At 46.7% G+C, this 12,641-nt stretch overlaps 1 protein-coding gene across 1 annotated transcript in view; it reads right to left on the reverse strand.

Annotated features, from left to right (window-relative positions):
• The window catches only part of LOC138285620 (nmrA-like family domain-containing protein 1), a 122,030-nt gene that overhangs the window by 18,409 nt on the left and 90,980 nt on the right, over nucleotides 1-12,641 (reverse strand). The window contains exon 4 of the mRNA XM_069225802.1: nucleotides 6,431-6,621. Within this exon, the coding sequence (XP_069081903.1) occupies nucleotides 6,431-6,621 (191 nt within the window). The remainder of the gene's footprint in view (nucleotides 1-6,430; nucleotides 6,622-12,641) is intronic.

A 12,641-nucleotide genomic window follows, 5' to 3' on the forward strand; every position in this document is an offset into this window, starting at 1 on the left:
GTGTGTGCTTGTTGGTCTGTAGGTGTGCTTGGGATAGGCTGAGGTACAGGGGATTGGGTCGGTGTGGAGGAAGCTGGAGGGGAGAGGCTAGAGACGGGGACAATGGCTGCCATCAGTGCTGAGGCCAGAGTCTGAAAAGCTCGCTGAAGGGCTGCATGACCAGAATGAATGCCCTCCAGGAATGCATTTGTTTGTTGCAACTGCCTCTCTACACCCTGGATGGCATTCAAAATGGTGGACTGCCCAACAGTGAGGGACCTGAGGAGGTCAATGGCCTCCTCACTGAGGGCAGCAGGGTTGACTGGGGCAGGGCCTGAGGTGCCTGGGGCGAAGGTGATGTCCACCCTCCTGGGAGAGCGGGCACAGGGCAAAGGCTGAGGGGCTGCTGGGAGGGCGGTGCTGGTAGGGGGGGGTGGCGGCTGTACCTGTAGATGCGGGGGGCACAGATGTTGCCGCCACCACAAGGGAGCTCCCATCAGAGGACGAGTCCGTGTCGCTGGTCTCAGCTCCTTTCCCTGCCGTGGAGCTCCCCTCGCCCTCCGTCCCACTGGTGAATTCAGAGTCCGTAGTGTCGCCCTCCAGGGCCATGTGGGATGCAGCTCCCTCGTGCTCCGGTGCCACTGCTCCTCCGCCTGAATATGCTAATGCACACAAGAACAGGGAGACCACAAAAAGGGGGGGGAGACAGAAGAGAGACATGTTGAGTACATGCATTACCGCTAAAGTTGGCGGACACGACAGAAACAGAAGCCCCCTGCACTACACCGCGCTCTTGTGCTCCACTGTTCAATTCCTGGGAAATGGCCTACAAGGCTATGGACGACATCTGCACACATAGATGACACAGGGGTATGACTAGGTGTACTTGGCGCTCTACAGAGGTGGGCTGGGGTGCCACATGGCCTGCCTTACGGAGGGGCCTTGCCTATGGAACTCGCCCTGGCCTAGGGAAACCCACAGCCCACCTCCCCCACCCAGACACCTCCACTGCGTGCAAAGTCAGCAGAATGAGAGTGTTCTCACCCCCTTGTGGCTGCTGTGATGCCCTCAAGCGCCCATCCAACTCCGGGTAGGCCACCGCCAGGATCCGGAACATCAGGGGGGTCATGGTGCGACAGGCACCCCTCCCACATTGGGAGGCCATCCCCAGCTGAGCCTCCGCCGTCCTCTTGCTCCAGCGGCGAATGTCCTCCCATCTTTTACGGCAGTGGGTGCTCCGTCTGTGGTAGACCTGTGGTAGGCACGCCAAATATATTTTTTCTGGTGGGCGCTGACCTACTTGAAATGTACAGGGGAAAAAGAGAAGTTATTACCAACTGCACCGTCAAAGTGATTGGCCCCCATCCCTACCCTTGCCATGTGGCACATGCATTCACCATCTTTCATGCACGCAGCACTCTCCCCCCTTCCTTCTTACATCCAGCCCTCTCCACACAGGCATAGCCCATACAAAATGCTCTGTGTACATACCTGTTTGTCTGTAGGACCGTAGAGTAGCGTGTACTGGGGGAGGACCTCATCCACGAGCTTCTCCAACTCCTCCGATGTGAAGGCAGGGGCCCTTTCCCCAGACACTCGAGCCATTGTCTCTTCCAGACCGAGGTCACAGCAGCACTTGCAGTGTAGGTCCTCTGCTGTCGAAGATCAGGTATCGAGTGATTGAACGTCACCACCGGCGTACATCGTCATTGGCTCCTGGGAACCTTAGGGTCCAATGTTAACCAATGCAGCATTGCGCTGCTGTCTTCGACCACCTACCGCGACGGTGTACAACGCCAGCACAGTTACCTCACATCCCATTGTCCCACTTTAGAGATCAGGCAGCTGCCATTTCAGGGGCCCACATGGCTTCATTTCCAACTGCGTCACACATACCTAGGCCTAGACTCAACACACATACAGGCCACCTTTTGTGTATGATTGGTGTTCTGGGTAAACTCTGGGTACGTACCTCTGAGTTGTTTGACTCTGTGCTCGCTGTTGTCCTTCATAGGCACCGTCCGCTGGGACATGTGAGGAGATGGCGGCATCCTCCGGTGTACCGACCGTTGATGGACCTGTCGACAATGGAGGAGCGACATGTCATAATCACATACAGGCTTGACCGTGCCACAATCCAGGAACTGTGTACCCAGTTGGAACCAGACCTGATGTCAGCAATCCGCCATCCCACAGAAATCCCCCTTCAAGTGCAGGTGCTGTCAGTGCTCCATTTCCTTGCAAGTAGGTAATTTCAAACAACAGTGGCAATAGCATCAGGGATGTCCCCGCGTATGTTTTCCAACGTATTGTCCAGAGTGTTGTCTGCCCTTCTGCAACACATGCGGAGCTACATCGTTTTCCCTCAGGTGGAGGATTTGGATACAGTGAAAGGTGATTTCTATGCCCTGGGACATATCCCCAACATCATAGGTGCCATTGATGGGACCCATGTGGCTTTGGTCCCCCCCAACAGGTGTACAGAAACTGGAAGAGTTATCATTCTATGAATGTACAGATGGTATGTTTGGCAGACTAGTACATCTCCCATGTGAATGCAAAGTTCCCAGGCTCAGTGCATGACGCCTATATCCTCTGGAAAAGCAGCATCCCTTATGTGATGGGTCAACTCCAGAGGCACTGTGTGTGGCTATTAGGTGAGCACCTGGAGGCAAGTCAGTGGGAATGGTTGTCTGGGTCTGGGGTTACCCTACAGGTTAGTGTGTGTCTAACACTTGTCCCTCGCCATTTGCAGGTGACTCTGGTTACCCCAACCTGTCATGGCTACTGACCCCAGTGAGGAATCCCAGGACTAGGGCAGAGGAACGCTACAATGAAGCCCATGGGCGAACTAGGATGGTGATCGAGCGGACCTTCGGCCTCCTGAAAGCCAGGTTCCGGTGCCTCCATATGACAGGTGGATCCCTATTCTACTCACCAAAGAAGGTGTGCCAGATCATCGTGGCCTGCTGTATGCTGCATAACTTGGCATTGCAACGACAGGTTCCTTTTCTGCAGGAGGATGGCCCAGATGGCGGTGTTGTTGCAGCTGTGGAGCCTGTGGATAGTGAAGACGAGGAAGCAGAGGAAGAAGACATGAACAACAGGGACTCAGTGATCCAGCAATATTTCCAGTGAGACACAGGTAAGAGTACAGACCTGCCTACTACATGTATTTAAACACTACTACCTCTCTACTGTCTGTCGTTTTCACCCAGTGTATGGTCACTGAGTTATAACTTTCCCTTACGATTTCACCGATGTGGGTCCCACTGTGTGACATCTGCTTAGATTCCTCATGGACTAGGGCTGTGTGACATAGGTATGTTGACATTACATTTGAAAGAGCATTTTGTCACTGTAATTGCTAATACACTATTTCAAAATCACAGACAGACTCCAGATTGTTTTGTGCTTTAAGTGTGTTTATTTAAGTGCTATTGGAGGGGGTAGTGAAATGGTGAGGGGTGATGGCAGAGGAATGTCCATGGCAGAGTCCAGTCTATTAGTCTCACAGGTGCATTCCCCAAATGGGCATAGGAAGTGGAGCTGGGGCAGTTTAAGGATGGACAGGGTGACAAAGTGGGACAGTAGGATGACAATCAGGGTGGTCTAATTTCTTGGAGTGGGTCTTGGCATCGTGGTCTGTCTTTGTCCTGGATCTCAGGGACTGTTTGCGGGGTGGTTCTCCTTCTGCAGGGGGTGGGGTGCTGGTGTGGTGGTCCTGTGGTGGGGCGTCCTGTCCACTAGCGCCGGCGTAGGTGGTGGGCAGTTCATCGTCCATGCTAGTGTCAGGGGCCCCTTGTAGTGCCACAGAGTCCCTCCTGGTGTTGAGTAGTTCCTTCAGCACCCCTACGATGGTGGCCAGGGTGGAGCTGATGGTTCTGAGTTCCTCCCTGAAGCCCATATACTGTTCCTCCTGAAGGCGCTGGGTCTCCTGAAACTTGGCCAGTACCGTTGCCATCGTCTCCTGGGAGTGGTGGTAGGCTCCCATGATGGAGGAGAGGGCCTCGTGGAGAGTGGGTTCCCTTGGCCTGTCCGCCCCCTGTCGCACAGCAGCCCTCCCAGTTCCCCTGTGTTCCTGGGCCTCCGTCCCCTGGACCGTGTGCCCACTACCACTGCCCCCAGGTCCCTGTTGTTGTTGGGGTGGTGGGTTATCCTGGGTTCCCTGTAGTGGTGGACACACTGCTGATTGACGTGTCCTGGGGATGGAGGTATGGGCCCGCTGGGTGGGTGCTGTGCTGGTGTTTCCAGAGGGGGGAAGGTCTGTGATGGCCTGTGCCAGTGTGAGGGGAACCAACTGTCCCGAGGTCCCCGATGGGCCGGTTGGTCATCTAGATCCAGCTGGTCAGAGCTGCTGTCATCACTGTGGGCCTCTTCTGTTGGTGGTGTGGACATGTGTCGACCCTCCTGTCCGGTGACGTTGGGTAGGGGTCCTGTAGGGGTATAAAAGGATGGTTATTACATCTGTATGTGTCATGGTGTGCAATGGGTGGGTGACCGTGTACCCCAGTGCTTGCATTCCTGTGTGGGACCTTGTGTGATGATGGTTTAGGGGGTTGTATGGGTATGTGCAGTGGGCATGCTTTAGTGATGGGCATCCATGCTTTGTTGTTGCATGCAGGGCTTGGTGTTGGGATGGGTGGTTTGTGATGTTGGGACATATGTGAGGAGTTGGGGTGCTGGGGGTGAGGGTGGGGGTATGTGATAGCATGCAGGTAGGGTGGGGGATGTAATAAATAAGATTTGTCTTACCAGAGTCCATTCCTCCACCTACTCCTGCAAGGCCCTCAGGATGCAGAATCGCTAAGACCTGCTCCTCCCATGTGGTTAGTTGTGGGTGAGGAGGTGGGGGTCCGCCGCCAGTCCGCTGAACCGCCTGGTGGTGTCTTGAGACCACAGAACGCACCTTCCCCCGTAGGTCGTTCCACCTCTTCCTGATGTCCTCCCGATTTCTTGGGTGCTGTCCCACTGCATTGATCCTGTCCACTATTCTTCGCCATAGCTCCATCTTCCTTGCAATAGAGGTGTGCTGCACCTGTGATCCGAATAGCTGTTGCTCTACCAGGACGATTTCCTCCACCATAACCCTGAGCTCCTCCTCCAAGAACCTGGGGTGTCTTTGCCGTGCCATGGAGTGGTGTAGGTGATGTGTGGGGTGGACTGTGTGGTGATAAGTGTGCTGATATGAAGTGGTGTGTTGTGTGAGGTGCGTGGAAGTTGTGTGGGTGATGGTGTTGTGTGCCTGTGGATGCTGTTGTTCTTGCTGGTGCTGTCTCTCTCTGGCCTTCTTTCGGAATTTTTTGTCGTGGGGGTTTGTGGGTGATGTGGGTGTGTGTTTTATATTGTAATGGGTGTGTGGGAGTGGTGTGTGTATGTGTATCAGGTGTGTGTATTTCGAATTGTCCAATGTGGTAGTGTTTTGTATGTGTGTGTGTATTTTGAGCGCGGCGGTGTGTACCGCCAATGGAATACCATGGTTGAAAGACCGCCGCGTGGATTCGTGTGGGTGTATTTCTGTTGGCGTGACGGTGGAGGTTTTGTTTTCGCCAGTTTATCAATGACCTTTGGTGTGGCGGACTTGTGTGGGTGTCTGAATTTTGGCGGATTCCGAAATGTGGGTCATAATAGCTGTGGCGGAAATCCACGGCCGCGGCGGTGTGTTGGCGGTCTTCTGCACGGCGGTAAGCGGCTTTTACCGCCAATGTTGTAATGAGGGCCAATATCAAGAATGTATATCCTCAATAATAAAATGATTTATTTTCAATATTATCTGCAAAAATTGATTCCCCAAAATAAGTTTGTACGAAAACGTAACAAATCGTTCAAATACAAGCTCAAACAATAAAAATAATTTATGTTCCTGTATGTGCACACTGAACCCTAAAGGAGGAAGTAACCTAAATCTATCAGCCTTCCTATGTCAGATTAGTGACAGCCATCTTACATAAAAAAGGCCAATGTCGCCGTCAATGCTGATGCTGAAAATGTCTGATTATGGCTGCAGTTGGATAGACAGGGTGTTCTTTTCTTTAGACACTTTTTAGTCGGTCTTAAGCCTCTTTGTAAATCCCATCTGCTGTTAAGCTCTTCTTCAAATATTTTTTGGTTATTCTCTACACTAATAACACTTTAAGAATTAAAAAATGCAGTCTTTGAAATGTGACTATTTACACTTATTTCCTCTTGACATCAGATGTGTGTTTGTATTATTTACTGCAACAGCAGGTCATGTGTGAAACTAGACTGTAAGTGCTCATTCATTTCAGAAGATTGGTATTTCCTAATATTAAATTGACATGTTTATAAAATGGCCGCTAAGGTTTGAACAAAATTAAGTTTGCAGCGAAAAAACACCTACCAACACCATGGAGTTATATAAAAGTCCAAGAATAAAAAAATAAAAAAACCTCCACTCTAATTTTGTTCTCCAGGAGAAACTGACTCTCACCTTGGAAGCTTTGATTTTTTCCCCTGTATGTTTGGAGAACTTCTCCGCATACTGCTCAGCTGTCAGTCGCTCAGCACTTAGACCAATTGCTTTCCCAATGTACCCATCCGGAGACTGGAAGAGGCTGCAGACAACTGGTCCAATATCTGCCACAGCCATGCCATCCATCGGAACACCTTCCATTGGCAAAACTAACAGAGTGAGCAAATGAAAAGAAAATACACATGAACAAAATCAACTTCAGGACGAGTAGTAACACAAGTTACCAGCTTTTACCAATACATTTCTCATGGTTTCCACTTTCTAAACCACCCTCCTCTGGTCTCCGTAAGCAAATGAAGGATATGTAGAAGAGATCAAATGTGATAAAACTCTGCTCGAAAGCTCCTTAGTATAAGTCTCATTATTAGTGTCCTGGTAGTTGCTCTGCCCCCAATATCCCATCTAGTGTGGATTTATTGCCATTCCAAGTTGTTATCACCATTCAATTTCTCCAGAAAAACACTAATAAAATCTGCTTGAGAAAAAGAGGTATACCATATTAGAATCTACATGTTCTGGGGGAGAAAACACATGTGATTTGGTTTTTCGCTTGGGTTCAGACTCTGAGGTGCATAACAGGTGCTCAAGCTATTCAGTAAGGGCCTCATCCTTTGCAAAGAAGCTATGCAGAAGCTAGGATAGGGCTGCACTCTATATAATGAAAGTAATCCTCTAAACCAGATCTTATGCTGCATCTGCAGCTGTTTGTACTCCTTTCACTACACCTCACAATAAAATTGGCCCAATAAAAGTTGATAGAGGTTAGTGCAGTTAGAGGGATCGTGGTACTGACAAAAGCCCCTGACCATTATGCGAAATAACCAGCTGGAACATGATGACCTAACCACTAACACATGAGTCTTTTTCCATTAGCTAAATTTTAATCTCAACCAAGTTGATTGAGTCCATCCACTAGGTAATTTTAATAGTCACTTTGGCCTCTCATCTGTAAGGTTTACAAGGATAGAGTAATAACAGTTTGGTTAAAACTAATTCTAGTGTCTTAAATTGGAGGGATTGTTTACATCATCTACGCCTCCTTACAATTACATGCAGCTAATGTGATCCTTCCAGGATCAGCTATGAACCAGACCAGGGAGAGGAGCTATCCTGACGATGAAGCATGCCACTATGGTATGTGAGGGCTCAGCATCCTTTATATAAGATACTGTCATCACCTTGGTATACCCTCAGTAGTTGCAATTTCATTATCTCAACACAGGAACCTATTTATTTGTGTATCATAAGTCATATTGTGTGTCAGTACTATTCTATGATACAAGACTGGGCTATGGCTTAAACAACCTGTTGCTCCTACACTTCTGTTGTATATTTGACACTTTATTCAGCATATAATTCATTTTGCATGAGTACGTAAATAGCTAAGGAAAGGAAAATATATGTTTAATGTGTTCAAGTATTAGAGTAATTGCAGTATGTTGTAATCTGTATATACTATTGTTGTTCATTGCTTTAAGGAGTGCTCAGAGCCTGAGTGTTCTATTTTTGTCATGTTAGCACAGACGTGCCAGTCTTTTACAGTTGTGAGGAACTGGCAAAGAGGGAAGTCACTCTTGACCTTCTTGATGAATTAAACTACAAATATACCCAAAACATTGTTCCCTGAGTGCCTTCATTGCTACATAAATTTGGTGACGACCTGCTAGTTCCACCTGCACAACAGCAAGGTTGCAGCGTGACTAACCTATGCGTGATTCCAGTTGGTAGAATCATTGCGGAATCAGCTGAGGCAGAGAACATTAAATTGACAAGATTACATCAAGAGACAAGTCGTACTCTCACTCCACTTGTGGCAGGTAAGCGCCATTCCCTCAGTGCTGCTAAGATTCAGTCTCTACCCGCCCATCAGAGTGACATTTTCGTCATAAGCAAGGAGTTAACAACTTAATACCAGCCAGACGCTTTAACCTTTTGGGACTTTTGCAGGCGTAAAAAAGTATTTGAACCGCAACACTATAGACGTCTGCCCCACTGTGTATAGTACAAGAAAGGAACAATCCCAGCCGCTTAATCTGTACATTAATGTGAAAGCGCAAGTGGAGCATCAGTGCTTTGGCGCATGCTTTACTGCAGCCATGCTAGTCCCTTGGAAACTGAACAAGGGAGCGTGAGGGGAGTAGCAGTGACTGGCCCATGTCTCACTGGCTGCATGCACCGTCATCTTACCGGCTTCACCGAGCGCCGTACGTAGCCATGCTGCCAACATTTGGGTGTTTTCCCAGCTGAACGCTGGACTCGTTCTTCCACCCTCCTCAACGCATGTGTCAAATAAAAACTGAGGAACGACCGGTGGGCTTCCCAGTATTTAGAGGAAAGACCTTTTGTATTGTATTGTAAGAGGCCCCTCTTTAATAGATACATTTTTAAAAAAGGGAGAGTCTGTTGCAACAGTGAAGAATACTCAAAGAAATAATCACACTTTTCAAGGCACATACTGATGTACCTTCGATCTCAGCACTTCCTCCATTTTTATCACAACCGAGAGATCCAGTAATAGAATGGGAGGGCTGGTTATGCATTTTTGACAATTATCTGGAGGCATTCGATGAACAGGGATTTCGTCCCAGTAGGAAGAAAGACATTTTGTTAAATGCATTAGGGAAAGAGGGGAAACACATATTCAAATAATATGCACCAGATTTACAAGTCCAAGAGAAAGACATTGACGTGTATCTTGAAATATGTACAAGATTAAAACTGAGTTTTTCGAAAACTGAAAATGTAGTCAAGAGATGGCAAAAATTCTATACTCAATGAGATGGTGAATCCATTGACAATTTTGTTTCGAGATTGAGGGAGCTGTCAGTGAAATGTGAGTTTGGGCAGATGGCAGATTAGATGATAAGGGATCAACTTATAGTTCAATGTAGGAGTAAGAAAATGCCAGAGAGGTTATGGGTGGCAAAGACCCCCTACACTTAAAGATCCTATAGAAGTAGCAAAGGTCGTGAAAGAATCAGAAAACACGAGAGTGAAGAAAAGGAGGAGACAGCAGCATAGGACCTGAACTATGATGTATAGAGCATGTTTAGGTGAGGAAGGCGAGGAATAAGTCAGGGAGAGGATTAACTGATAACAAGTTTGCAAGTAAAAAGTGCGCGAAGTGCGGTAGTTACAACCACATTGCTGATGCAAAAAAAATTGTTTTGCAATAGGGAAAGAATGCAAGAAACATAGTCTGAAGGGACACTTTGCCAGGAGTGTTGTGGCCCTGCTAAAGGGAAAATAGCTGTGTTGATGGAAGAAGTGGTTTAAGATAGTGTGCAGGAAAGAGTGGACAGGATCTTATATGTTGAGGAAGAGGATAATAGCAGAGCCAAAAAACAAAAACCGAAAGCTGAATTTATAGTGAGGGGAAGACCTATAGAATTAATAGTAGATTTGTACACAGTTGTCCTGAAAGACATGTTCATGTTAGAATGGCCACAAGTGAAATTACGTCCCAAAGATATAAACCTGGTGGGGGAGGGGGTACCAAGGGGAAAAAATACACATCATAGGGTACATGATTGCTGAAATTGAGTTTGTGGGGGGGGGAGGAGTATAAAAGTGTATGGAGCAGAATCTGGTCCCCCAATTTTGGGATGGGTTCATCAATTTAACCTACACATTGTTATAAACCCTCAGGCACCAAGTCAGATTATAGTAGTAGAAGTGGCATTACAGAATATTATCAGGGATGCAGGTAATGTGTTCCCTAATGAAATGGGACAAGTAAAGGGCTTCTGTCATAAGATTAAATTGAAGGAACGCAGGATCTCAGTACAGCGCCAGGTTAGGGTAGTACCCATCACAGCCAGGGAAGAAGTAAACAATTGTTATATGAAATGTTGACCAGTGGTGTGATAGAACCTGTGGAAATTTTAAATTGGCTTTCTCCAGTAATAATCACAAAAAAAGCTGAGGGCAAACTCAGATTTTGTGTTAACTTAAGAAGCCTAAACCAAAATGAGATCATGGACAATTTTCCCCTTCCCAATATTAACGAACTAATATTGATGTTAAAAGGGGAAATGTTTTTCTCCAAATTAGACTTGAAACATGCGTACCACCAGATAAAATGACCTGCTGATTCTAAACCTTTAACAGTGTTTATAACCATGGAAGACACATTTCAATTTACAAGAATGCCTTTTGGGCTGTGTTAAGCAGCAAGTATCTTCCAGAAGGCAATGGCAGACTTGTTTAAGGGAATAGATAATGTCATCTACTTTCAGGACGACATCTTGGTTTTTGGAGACACTGTGGAGAATCACAACTTGACGTTAAAGCAGGTTTTAGACGGAATTTTAAAATTAGGCATGACTTTAAGGAAAGAAAAATGTGTTTTACTCGCAAGGGAGGTTGAATACTTAGGACACAGGCTGTCACAGGATGGAGTAAAACCCAAGAGAGATCCATTAGCTGCTATCCAGTTAGCACCACCACCTTGCATAGCGAGGGAATGGCTATACACACAGACCTTAGGAGGGGTGCGGGGTCCCCAGAATTGAAGGAGATCTGGGATCAGCTCCTAATTAAGTTGCGGGAGGATTTGGACCTCCCCCACAACGGGAGAGGCAGAATGAGCTCATACAACCATTGACTAACATGGCACGACACACTATTGTTCTTCAGAGGATCACTGAACAAGGCAAGGGGCACACCTGATCATACCACCTTGGGGGATAGATGAGACACCAGGGCGGACTGGGGAGAGATTACAAACTATACTTGGTACAGTGCAGGGAGGGGAAGTTAGCGGGGATTTAGAGGGGTAGATCAGTTGGGGGAGGGGAAGTTAGCGGGGATTTAGAGGGGTAGATCAGTTGGGGGAACTGCAGACATCCATCAAAAACAAAGCAACACCACAGCCACGCTAGCTCATAATTCTGATCATTAATATTCAATAACTAAAATGTGTTAAGAAGAGAGGCAATAGAGGTTGGTCTGCTCATAGGATTCAGGACTTGATCAAGGCCTGTGTACATCAAACAGACTACCAATATTAAGAAGTTTTTGCCATTGAGTGAGAATAAAATGATGTTGTTTTGTAAAGTTCTGTACCAACTGGAATGTATCAGAAATTAATTAAAATCTGTTTAAAAAAAAAAAAGTTAGCACCACCACCTCAGAACATAGACCGGTTGAAGTATTTCTTGGGCTTGATAGAATATTATTTGAAATTTGTAAGAAATTGTGCCTCCAAGACAGAGGTTCTGAAGAATATGTTGAGAAAAGGAGTGAGTTTTAATTGCGGTGCTTCAGAGGAATAGTGCTTCGTATCTATAAAAAAAAAGTCAATTAGGCATTTTTGTTCCTTTTGACGTGAAAAAGAAATCCGTTGTCACAGTTGATGTTGTTGTGGTGTAGGTGCAGTCCTATCACAACTCCATGGACCCTCTGAGAAAACCGTAGCATTTGCCTCACACTCTCCGACATCAACTGAATGTAACTATTCAGTTATAGAAAAAGAGGACTTAGCAGCAGCATGGGGAATGTAACACTTTAGGACATACATTTGAGGAAGTCAATTCAAGTTATGTACAGCTCATAAGCCCCTATTGAAAGTTTTGTCTCCAGGGGGAGCTGTCAAAGGTTCAGCCAGATTAGTCTGGTTGGCAGCTAGATCACAAAAATATAATTACATCATAGAATATATAGCGGGATGGATGAATGTACAAGCTGACTCACTGTCATGTTTACCATTGAGTTGGGAAAAAGTTGACAAAGAAGCAGTAATCAAACATGAGGGTGAGGGTCTGTGGTGAGTATAAGCGATGTTGTGCAGTGGATGTCGGGAGCAATAAGCAAGGATGAATGTAGTAAGACCATGGCGCATGATGATGTGGTGCGTGAAGTGGTCAAAATGATAGTGTGTGGAAGACGAGGAGAGTGCACACTACCAAAGGCATTAAGAACATATTGCAAAGTGTTGGAGGAATTGTCATTGGTGGGTGATGAAATATTAGTACGCAGAGAAACATTCATACCTTTGTTAGGGGTGAGGAAAAAAATATTCAATATTGTTCATGAAGGGCACTTAGGACAATCATTAACAGAAAAAGACTCAGAGAAGAATTCTGGTGGCCAGAAATGGATCAGGATGCTGTGTAGTGGGTGGAGAGGTGTAAAATGCATGGAAAGCGAAAAGAGATTAAAGGTGGGC

The sequence above is a fragment of the Pleurodeles waltl genome, chromosome 3_1 (assembly GCF_031143425.1).
Source record: "Pleurodeles waltl isolate 20211129_DDA chromosome 3_1, aPleWal1.hap1.20221129, whole genome shotgun sequence".
NCBI classification, from domain to species: domain Eukaryota; kingdom Metazoa; phylum Chordata; class Amphibia; order Caudata; family Salamandridae; genus Pleurodeles; species Pleurodeles waltl.